The sequence below is a fragment of the Carassius auratus genome, chromosome 14 (genome assembly GCF_003368295.1).
Source record: "Carassius auratus strain Wakin chromosome 14, ASM336829v1, whole genome shotgun sequence".
Classification (NCBI taxonomy): Eukaryota; Metazoa; Chordata; class Actinopteri; order Cypriniformes; family Cyprinidae; genus Carassius; species Carassius auratus.
The window spans coordinates 16,609,720-16,621,843 of record NC_039256.1 but is presented as its reverse complement, the minus strand read 5'-3'; the positions used below and the strand labels follow the sequence as shown (position 1 = coordinate 16,621,843).

Here is a 12,124-nt window from a genome sequence, read left to right as displayed (position 1 = left end):
CGGTTATTTAGAATTTTCTCTGCAATATTGGCGTTGTTTTTGCCATTTTCAGGGGTTGTACTTTAACGAACTCCTCCTAGAGATTTATTCAGATCAACACCAAACCTGGTCAGTGTAATCTTAAGCCCTTTGCAATGTTAAATTGCGAAGATCTTTAGATTTCGTTAAAGGGCGTGTCCATGGTGGCCTGACAAATTTCGATGTTTCGCCATGAAAAAGGAAGTTGCTGTAACTCAGACATACAATGTCCAATCTGCCCCAAACTTCACATGTTAGATAAAACTTCTGCCCTTAACAGATCTACATGCCCACATTCAGTTATAGTCATAGCGCCACCTATTGGCAACAGGAAGTGACATGTTTTACGCTGCGACAAACTACTCCTATAATTTTTTTGAGATTAACATATATTTTGTGGTCAGTCTAATCTAAAGGCCTGTGCAATGTTAACTTTTGGAGATCCTGAGTTTTTGTTAAAGGGCGTTTCCATGGCGCCATGACAAAATTTGATGTCTTGCCACAGCAAGAGAAGTTGTTGTAACTCAAGCATAAAATGTTCAATCTTCCCCAAACTTCACTTGTTTGATAAGAGTCCTTGCCTGAACACATCTGAAGGCCAATATTCCATTATAATGATAGCGCCACCTGCTGGCAATGGTAAGATTTGCACATATATGGGATATACTTTGATATATTCCACTTATATTTAGGACATTAAATGCATATTTCTCAACGTTCACCTTTTTACTAAAGCAACACGATGGCGGTGAGCCCGGGTGCGAGGGCCCGTTCATCGCTGCTTGCAGCTTTAATTAGGGCTCAAGCCTGGAGGGCGAGAGCCCTATTGTTTTCCTTAGGATTATTTTTTTTTTTTTTTTTTTTTATTCTTCTAATTTTTTTCTAAGGTTTCGGGGGCTTTTGGGGTCCTTAACATGCTCAAAAACTCTTGAAAATTGGCACACACCTTGGAACCTGCGGCCATTAGGGCCGGGCAGAGTCTGATACACGGGCGTGGCACAGGGGCTCTACAGCGCCCCCTGTAGTACCGAGGGCCATATATCATGCATACTTGCACGTATACATATGAAACTTGGTACATATATATAACTCATCAAACCAAACAACTTTCACACTGCATGTCATAAGCTCCGCCCAACAGGAAGTTGGTTATTTAGGGTTTTATGAAAAACACATGCTCTGGAATTTGATATACTCCTCTGAGGAACTCCACCCGTTCACCACAAAACTCGGTGAACACGATCTCAAGACATTGGGGATGCGAAATTGCGAAGAGATTTTTGATATCTCGAACGGTTTGCCCGTGGCGAGGCGTTGAAATTATGGCGAGAAATGAGAAACAGGAAATGTATAATAACATCTACATACATTTGCTGAATTTGATCAAACTTAATTGGTTTGTTCATTGTATGATACCGATCGTATATATGTGCCTTTTAGGAGTCAAAGTTATAGCGCCACCAACTGGCAGCAGGAAGTGAATTATTTTCAGAACGCTTTGAATTCAGCATCTTATTTTTACTTGATTTGCTTCAAACTTCATCAGAATAATGACAAAACACGGCCGAAGACAATCTGTCATGGGGATATTTATATCTAATATAGTGTTGCCATGGCAACGTGTCAAACTTGAATGTTCTGTTCTGGTGATTTTTAGGCAGATAACTAGCTCAGATTTACATGAAACTCGAAACAGGTATCAGTATTAAAGATAGTTAGACCATGGCAAAAGCTTTTAAAAGGGCGTGGAAGAGGCACTCTATAGCGCCACCTTTTGTCAAAAGTGGGGGGATTAGTTTTAGCTACAGACACCAAACTTGGTACATAAATTGTTCTTATCAAGACGGACAACTTTCTAATTCACAGTCATAAGCTACGACCAACAGGAAGTTGGCTATTTTGACTTGAATATGGATTTTTGGGAATTTTCTTTTGGGAATTAATGCATACTCCTCCCAGGGGAAGTACACTATACACACCAAACTTTGTCTACATTAAGAAAAACCATTGAGGAACTTAAATTGCGAACGGATTTTGGTTAGCTTGAACGGTTTTGTCGTGGTGAATTTTTGAAATGACAGTAAAAAGGGAAACATTAATTGTCTTGTATGTTTAAATTGCAGCTTCCAAACACTTCAAAGCATTTTTTCATACAAAGATCAAATCATTCTGAGGAAATATGCATAGTTTCACGACTTTACAACACTGTATGGATAAAAGAAAATTAAAAAACTGTCAGACTTCTCAACTGACATGATCTCACTCTGGCCACCCTGTCTGTGTGAGGGAAGGGAGGGGGAGAGGGAGGGGGAGTGTGAGGGGGTTGGTGACTGTGACAGTGTGTGTGGACTGTAGGGAGGGGCTGTCTGGCAGAGAGAGAGAGAGAGAGACCTAATCATCCCTTTAATAATCAGGAAAAAAAAAAACCTGTATTTTAAATTGTTATTGTTTTTGTTGTTGCTAATGGTGGTGTTTTTTCTTTTCATTACAGGTTAAGAAATCTCTTAGGCCTTATCCTTTTCTGACAGTTTTAGGGATTTAAAAACATCCTAAGAACCCTAATTTGTGCTGCAAATAATAATTTCAAACTCATTTGATACTGACCTATGACAACCTGTGACGTGACATGACATTTATTAATCTCATGGATGTAACAGTAAAACTCTTCAACTGACAGATAAAGCTGCAATGCAAGCAAAACTATTTCACAAATGCTTATAGGTCATTAAAATCATTACAAAACACTAATACATTATTTAAGGATTTGGTAACACTGTAAAATAATGTCTAATTTGTTAACATTAGTATATGCATTGGTAACACTTTATAATAATTGCACTCATTAGCTAAGCATTAGTAAATAGTTCATGATTATAAAGCCTTTTCCCTTAATAATAGTCATTATTAAGCAGTAATACATCTATAAATAAATTGTTCTTGGTTTAAAAGCACATATATTACAAAGGAGATTAAAGTCTCAGTTGTCTTATAAAATAAATAAATAAACACAACCCAGTTTGATTCAGAATTCAGAATCCAACTGTACACTGTATATTCTTGAAGGATTAGCATCACCTCCTCTTGTAAGATGGTTTGAGGAATATATCTTCGAGATTTTACCGCCGCTCCCTATATGCATAGTATGCAGTCTTCGTAGGGCACCAACTCCCAGAGGGGGCACCATCCCAGTTGCTCAAAAAAACAAAAAAAAAACATGCGCCATTCTCCCATCTGCGCTCGCGACCGCTCACACCTCATGTTTGCGGCTGAATGTTCGTAATTGATGGATGGACATCTATGCCTGGGTATAGGACATCAGCAATCCGGCACAGAGAAAAGAAAACTAAAGAAAATAAAACAGGCATAAAGTTGTCTTGACATTGGACTTTCTAGAGTCTCAAATTTAGGGCCGGTCTCTAAAGTTACATGTGATATTGTTATACACTTTTCTAACGTCAGTAGCATTTGAAGAGAATGACTTACAGTCATAAAAACAACTGTAATTGTTCATCTAGGTGACAGCTATAATGCACAATTAAATTGAATGTTTGATATTTATTACAACAAACTGTAAGTCATATGTAAATTATGCTACTTTTTCACATGGGCTCAAATGCAAATTTGAAGCTCAATAGCATTTGAGAAGAAAGACTTGCAGTCATAAAACAATTGTAATGTGTTCATATAGGTGTCAGCTACAATGCACACCTTATACATTTTTTATAAATATTAAAATAAAGTGTTACTAAAGTTATATATATTGTCCTGTGTATGTGATTTCAAAGTCTAGATTGGTCGGATTAACCCTTTAACTGCCGCATCCCTTAAAGCTTGATTGTCAGAGGGTTACTGTAAATGCTTATGCCCGCTGGGCACAGTTATCCTGATGCCACCGGGGTGGCGTTGCACTGATGGCTTGAGCCCGACATCGCTGCTTGCAGCTATATTTATTATTATTATTCTTCTTCTCCAAAATGAATCGCATTTTTGAGGGCCTAAACATGCTCGAAAAGTCATGAAACTTTGCACACACCTCAGAACTGGCGAAAATTTACGTCTGATATGGGTTTCAGAAGTGGGTGTGGCAAAATGACTCAACAGCGCCACCTATACACGTTCAACGGTGTGCGCCTCGAGCTACGTTTCATGTACATGTATGAAAATCGGTATACACATGTAACTCTCCAATACCTACAAAAAAGTCTCTTGGAGCAAAATCCGAAACCCAACAGGAAGTCGGTTATTACTAATATTATGAGCAAATTTTGTGTCATTTTTGTCATTTCCATGCGTTGTATTTTAACGAACTCCTCCTAGAGATTCATTCAGATCAACACCAAATTTGGTATGCCTAATCTGAAGGCCTTTGCGATGTTAAATTGCGAAGCTTTTGAGTTTTCGTTGAAGGGCGTGTCCGTGGCGGCCTGGCGAATTTCGATGATTCGCCATGAAACAGGAAGTTGCTATAACTCAGACATACAATGTCCAATCTGCCCCAAACTTCACATGTTTGATGAGACTCCTGACCTGAACAGATTGACATGCCCATATTCAGTTATAGTCATAGCGCCACCTACTGGCAACAGGAAGTGTCATATTTTACACTGCGATGAACTACTCCTAGAAATTTTATGACATCAATGTATTTTTTGTGGTCAGTCTAATATAAAGGCCTGTGCGATGTTAAGTTGTGAAGATCTTGAGTTTTCATTAAAAGGCGTGTCCATGGCGCCGTCACGAAGTTCAATGTCTCGCCATAGGAATAAAAGATGTTATAACTCAGGCATAAAATGTCCGATCTTCCCCAAACTGCACATGTGTGATAAGAGTCCTGGCCTGAACACATCTGAAGGCCAACATTCCATCAGGTGTGGCAAAATGGCTCGATAGCGCCACCTATACACATTCAACAGAGTGTGCCTCGAGCTATATTTCACGTACATGTACAAAAATCGGTATACACATGTAACACACCAATACCTACAAAAAAGTCTCTTGGCACGAAATCCGAATCCCAACAGGAAGTCGGTTATTTAGAATTTTCTCTGCAAAATTGGCGTTGTTTTTGCCATTTTCAGGGGTTGTACTTTAACGAACTCCTCCTAGAGATTTATTCAGATCAACACCAAACCTGGTCAGTGTAATCTTAAGCCCTTTGTGATGTTAAATTGCGAAGATCTTTAGATTTCGTTAAAGGGCGTGTCCATAGCGGCCTGACAAATTTCGATGTTTCGCCATGAAAAAGGAAGTTGCTGTAACTCAGACATACAATGTCCAATCTGCCCCAAACTTCAAATGTTAGATAAAACTTCTGCCCTTAACAGATCTACATGCCCACATTCAGTTATAGTCATAGCGCCACCTATTGGCAACAGGAAGTGACATGTTTTACGCTGTGAAAAACTACTCCTATAATTTTTTTGAGATTAACATACATTTTGTGGTCAGTCTAATCTAAAGGCCTGTGCAATGTTAACTTTTGGAGATCTTGAGTTTTTGTTAAAGGGCGTTTCCATGGCGCCATGACAAAATTTGATGTCTTGCCACAGCAAGAGAAGTTGTTGTAACTCAAGCATAAAATGTTCAATCTTCCCCAAACTTCACATGTTCGATAAGAGTCCTGGCCTGAACACATCTGAAGGCCAATATTCCATTATAATGATAGCGCCACCTGCTGGCAACGGTAAGATTGGCACATATATGGGATATACTTTGATATATTCCACTTATATTTAGGACATTAAATGCATATTTCTCAACGTTCACCTTTTTACTAAAGCAACACGATGGCGGTGAGCCCGGGTGCGAGGGCCCGTTCATCGCTGCTTGCAGCTTTAATTTAAATTGTGATTTAACTACAGAGAGCAATCAAAGAACGCTTGCTTTTTTCCGGAGCTGTTACACATCGCGAGTATATCTGCACACTTGCCCAAACTGCCGTTACAATGAATGACGCTGTAATGCTGCACAACGGAGCTCTTACTGCATTCATGTGTTTGCTGTTAGCTGTGGTGAAAGCATTATGTGAGAGAAAACGTGTTTCAATAATGACGAGATCACTGCATCCACGCGATAAACAGACTCTGTCTACTCAATGCTCATCACTGCAGCCTTTCATGTGATGGGAGAAGATCGAAAAAATTATTATATAATCCACACTTCCACGATTCGTTAATCTCGACAGCTGTAATAGTAAATATATATATATATATATATATATATATATATATATATATATATATATATATATATATATATATATATATATATATATATATATTTGAGAGGGGTTCCACATGAATGCACATTGAATGCAAAGATGTCAGCCAATCACAACAGTTGTGGTTTACTCGGAGTCTCACAGCAGACACGCCCCTTCAAACAGAGCATTCAAGCCAGAGGGCTAATATCAGGATCTAAAAATGCTTTTTATTTCTAAATTTTAAATGTAAAAATCATATATAAGTACACAATATAAGTACACCTAAGGAAACATTAAAAAGCATTTAAAGAAAAGGAAATAACCCATGTCATGGGACCTTTAAGTCAAACAAAATACTACTATTGAAATTCCAAAAGACTGTTTTGAACTGTTTTCAACTGCAACAACTGCAGCAACTGGATCATGTGCTGCTGAAGACTGGAGAACTGACTACTCCTAATTCAGCTTTTAGGCATATTAACCTTAAAATAAAAATTCCCACAATATTACTATATTTACTTTATTTTTGCTAAAAATGCATCACTGCATTAAGAGACTTGTCAAAAACAAAGAAAAACCTCAACATTTTTGGATATGTATATTCAAGTTCAACTGCCTTGGAATATTTTTTTCCCCATTTTAGGCTATAGTCATGGTTTGAAGTTGATATTAATGTAGCTACATTACATAATGTAACTACCTACAGTACATTGAAACAAAGAAACCAGGTCAGGCAATAAAAGAAATTTCCACTGCCAAGATGACAAAGGAATACAAAAACACAGCAAGCTTGCCTGTATTCAGCTTCAGCAGAGTACATTTTTGTAAATGCTGACAGGAGCTGCATCCTACATTGCACCTGTTAAATAATAAATTGACTCATTGTGAGACACGACAGCCTGAGAGCCCATCTATAACTAAATAATGAAGCCGTTTGTGTGATGAATCCAGTTGACAGCAGGCAAACTGAAAGCGCTGAATGATAAGACTAGTGTGGGCTGGGTGGACTTTAAAAAAAAATAATAATAATAATAATAACAACAACAACTCACACACTTACCGTAATGCCACACCATTCACATCTCATGCCAGCCAGGACATCGGAAGAACTGCAGGTGCGACGACAGACCTCACAGCGGGCACCTGAGGACATGTTCCCCTCCCGCCAGTGGTGCTGGTACGTGTCCTATCGGAGCAGCAGGGGATGATGGGTTAGGAAAAACCATGTGGCCGGTAACACAATCTAAAGCATTAATAAAGCTAGGGAATGTGATTTACCCAGGACAGGCTCCTGGATCAACATCCGTGTTACTCTTTATTCTGTCGTTAAAGAACATTCTTATCCATCTATCATTTCCTGTCAATTTTAGGAGTAGGATAGTTTGATCTATAATTAGAAATGATCCAATTATATAATTCTATTTATGAGTAAATCGAATTAAGACAAAATCATGTTCTGATAAGGCAAATTATTTTGAGTGCTAGGGAACAAGATCAACAGTCTTCAAAATTGTTGTTTGACTAATCTAATGACTATTCCCCAGCCAAGGATAAAAATATTAGCCAGTGTAAAAGTACAGTTAGTGTAATTTATGAACAAAAAAGGTATATAGCAATATTTAAAGCAGCGCTTACATAGAAGTCACTTTAAGCATCTTGCTGTTTGTTCAACACAATGAATTTACATGAAAAAAAAATTGAACATGAGCTAAATTTACATAAGGAACTTTTATGCCCTCATGCAAAACTCCACAAAATATAACACCTTTACACAGAAAGCATATTCCTAAGAGGATGCACTATAAATAATAATTATTCATCAGATAGATTTTCCATTGAATTCTATCTTTTTCTGTCAGTAAAATCAGTAAAAGGATTTGTATCTGTGACATTTATAGCACAACTTCAGTGGCAAAAGCTCTTTTCATTAAATCAGTCACTGTGCGGTGGGTGCTCAGTTTTTATTCTGCTTCTTGTAATGTGAAAATGCAAAAGAACACATACTGCGAACTTGCAATCTAGTCCCCAATTTTAATAAACAAAATCCCATGTATTATTTCACTAGGGTGCACTCTGAGTTTCTAGTTTCTCTCTCCAATCATTGTCAAAACCTGCTTTCTCTTGGGAACAATACAATTTTATTTCCTTTCTTTTCTTCATTCCTTCGTTTCTAATCCCTATTAGCATCCTTTGCTGTGGGACAGTTTCTGAAGTAAAAAAATCCAATCCAGATTATAATGCCAAAATGCCAGAAATAATTTTGGATTATACACAAAGTAAAACTTTCATTTACAGCAAGCTCTAATTTCTGTGTGGAGGTCGCCCATGGTTTTATTCTCTGGTCTACGGGCTTTAAATGTCGAGGTTGATACATCAGTAGATGGTGTAGTCATGGTTCTCATACTCACAATGTCTTGCCCTCCATCTTGGTGGCAGAAACGACAGTCGCTAACGCTGAATGGGGCACAGTCGCTGTGCACATGCAGCTCACACACTGAAAAACATGTGAGGTGAGGTTACAGTCTTTATGTGATTTATCCACTAAGCAAACATCATCTGAGGCATAACAGTTCATAAATGATTTTTTATTTCCACAGGGCAGTGGAAATCTGATGAACTGGTACTGCCTGCGAGATGATACAAAAAGTCATTTAATTCACATTAGTGTAACAAATGTTTGAGTAGGTGTGGGAATTAAAGACCGACTTTTCTTCTGAGCTTCATTTGTGCCTTTTGTAAGCATAGAGAGAGGGGAAGAGAAATGAAAGAGAGAGTTGAAGTGCAGTGTTTTTCTCTCAGCTCGGTTCTTAGAATTCAGCCCACTGCAAAAGGCCATTCTGCCATTTCCATGGCAACAAATGCTTTCCAAACAGGGACGACCAGCACAGACAAATGAGCAATAACAGAAGAAAAATAAGAAGAAGAAAACAAGAGGGTTTGGGGGAAACGGGAAAATAAAGGTTTTAGAGGAAACGATCTGATTATTAAAATAAAGTGGAAATGTTGAGCATTTTTTTTAAAACCCTGCTTAAATCTTCCCAGTTTCGTCCATTATGTTTGTTTAAGCTTGGCCCCGCAACTGTGTAAAACACCTCTAAAACCAGCCAAACAAACCAGATTGCACAGCAAACAATCGTAATGTGTATTAGCAGAGAAGAATATCTGACTTTCAGTAGGCCACACCTACATCTTTCTATTTTGGTTCATTTCCCAAAATACCACTTCGAATCGAGACTCTACTTTAATTGAACACAAACATAATCCACGCCTTTTCTGACCCTTGTAATTTCTGACTGCTTTTGCTACTATAAGATATACTTTCTACCAGCTCTAGGCTGAGCTTCCTTCTAAGAAAAGGTTTTCAAATAACTGACATGGTTTGCACTATCAACTGTCCTCGTTAACTTTCCCTTCAAATGAGAAATATTATAAAACAGCTCTTTTATAGTCTAGGCTCCGCCCACAAGAGAGAATCCATTTCAAGGTAATTCACCTTTTTTTTTACCTTCTACAAAAAGGTAAGGTTAATTTCACACAAGTATACAAATCTTGATTCAAACTATACATGCATTATACTTAATAAACAGTCAACAAATAAAAACTATTTTTTCCGTTCCCCCTCTCCTATATAAACACTTGGATCAGTCCAGCCAGCTGAAGATCATAATTGTATATTAACCCTAATCCTAGCCTTTCTCAAGTAAAGAAAATTCTGAAAGTCCTCTTAAAATGTCTTACATTTTTGGTATTAGACAATGTTGAACATTCTGAAGATTTTATTTTAAGGGCTACCTTTGTTAGATATTATCTTTGGTATTTTAGATGGTATTGGAGTAGTGTTTTCTGAGTGGGAGTTTTAGAGGAACTCCTATTCACTGGAAAAACTAAAAAAAAAATCATTTGGTTGATGCAGAAACATCTCCCCACCCTCTGATCATAACGTAACTACGTGTAACATCGTTCGGCAGTTTACTTGGAAAAGTAGATTGATGTTATTCTGGCATTCCAATAACTATCGATAAACCTGAAATGAGAGAAGAAGGATTGGAGGGGTATTTCATTTAATGAGGTAGGAAATGTGCATAAGAAAAGTCACCGATCGCCACTATTGATTGGAATTCTGTTGTGGCAAAGTCAGCTCATGACATGAAAAATGCCCTTATATTAGGAGTTAAAAATCATTAATATGGTGAAAACATCCTGATGCTATCATACTGTTGAAAAACACACACACACACATTTGTTTCAGTGAATTGTGGGGATTTTCCATAGACTTCTATTACTTTTATACTGCCCCTGCCCCTTAGAGAAAAACTTCTGCACTGTTACACTTTCAGATAAACATAATTTACTATTTTTAATCATTTATTTTCCCTCTTAGGGACGGCAGGCCAGTCCCTACAATTACAAAAATTTCAGGCTTTACTATCCTTATGGGGACAATGCCACAATGTAGCATAAACAAGTACACACACACACACACACACACCTTCACAGCGCAGAGCTGAACTGCCTTCCAGATGTTTCCGACAAACACAGCAGAACCTCTTCTTCTGACCGGCGGGACCAAAGCAGTGCGCTACAGGAACCTATACCACAAACAAGGAGAAGAATGATTAATAAAATAAAATCTGGGACTCTGTCTTCGAGTGCACTAGTGAAACTCGTACCTCCGAGTCAGACTTACAGCATTTCCAGATTATTACACTTCCAACTCCACTTGAAGGGCACATTGTGCTGGTCCGAATTGAAACCAACTCACAAGTTATCTTCACATTGTCTGAGAGGTCTAATTCACTTCATGAAATCAGATTTTAAAGAAAGGGTTCAATAATTCCGTGATCTGTTTGAGTCATTTCCAGGTCCACAAGAAATGTACACCCTACTCGGCAGATTTGGAAAGTATATGCATGCCAGAGAATGCAGCACCCTCAGGTTCTTCAGTTTAACACATTTTAACATGTTTCTGAGATTTTTATCTCGAAACCCACACCAGAACAATGTATCAGCAGATTTTATCTGTGCCTAGTCATACCATTTACCTAAAGTTTTCAGTTTTCCAATCAGTAAGTCATTAAAAAAAACTGAGTTATTCTAACTAGTCACAAATCAGACATGACTAATGGCTGGTCGTGTGTCAGTGAGCACTGCACGATCGGTATGTACCTCTGTGACATCACTTCCCTGTCTGAGTAGTGTGAATGGTGGGAAAGCACGCAGATTCCTGCATTTCCTTCCTGTCTGGGGGAGGTGAGTAGAAATGCAGAAGGCATTTAGGATTTAAATAGTTGATGTCTTTTCTTTTTGATTTCATGTACCCAAAATAAACTTTAAAATTCCCCAAGGAAAAGCAGAATAGGATCTAATTGTGTTGCAGATTATGAAGAACCCCTCAGAATTTATAAGAGAGGAAAGTTTGATGTACAGCAATGCATGTGTAAAAAAGCAACAGAATAGAGAACGAGGAGTGTCGTATACTACGCACGAAACATGGGCCATTCTTATAATTACAATTCATTCGCTTTCTGCTAATTCAACAGCAGCTGCTCCGGTCACATGATCCTAACTAAAATCTCATTGGACGGCTCATGATTTCGCTTCTGCGAAACTGAAAAGATTAGTCAGACTGGTTTGAAAAAAAAAAATATTCACATTTTCGGTGCGCATATGTTTGCAGTCTATGTGGAAGCATCCATAGAAATGCATTTTATTCCAGCACGTCATCGCATCTGATATTCATTTCATTTTTTTCGTAATAATATTCAGAAACAAGTGAACATAATAATACACTGAAACCTAATACTTCCTCTGTTAAGCCTTTCACACTGGAGTGCCAAAAAACTTTCTTCCATGAGTGTCAGAACACACATGAAATATGAAAGCAAGTAGACATAAGTAAACATA

At 37.9% G+C, this 12,124-nt stretch overlaps 1 protein-coding gene across 1 annotated transcript in view; it reads right to left on the bottom strand.

Annotated features, from left to right (window-relative positions):
- LOC113113827 (diacylglycerol kinase theta-like) overlaps window positions 1–10,835 on the bottom strand; it is a 30,624-nt gene extending 19,789 nt beyond the window's left edge. The window contains exons 1-3 of the mRNA XM_026280320.1: window positions 10,710–10,835; window positions 8,629–8,714; window positions 7,281–7,406 (exon numbers count right to left, since the gene is read on the bottom strand). Of these exons, the coding sequence (XP_026136105.1) occupies window positions 7,281–7,373 (93 nt within the window). The 5' untranslated portion in view covers window positions 7,374–7,406; window positions 8,629–8,714; window positions 10,710–10,835. The remainder of the gene's footprint in view (window positions 1–7,280; window positions 7,407–8,628; window positions 8,715–10,709) is intronic.
- Window positions 10,836–12,124: the final 1,289 nt, after the last annotated feature.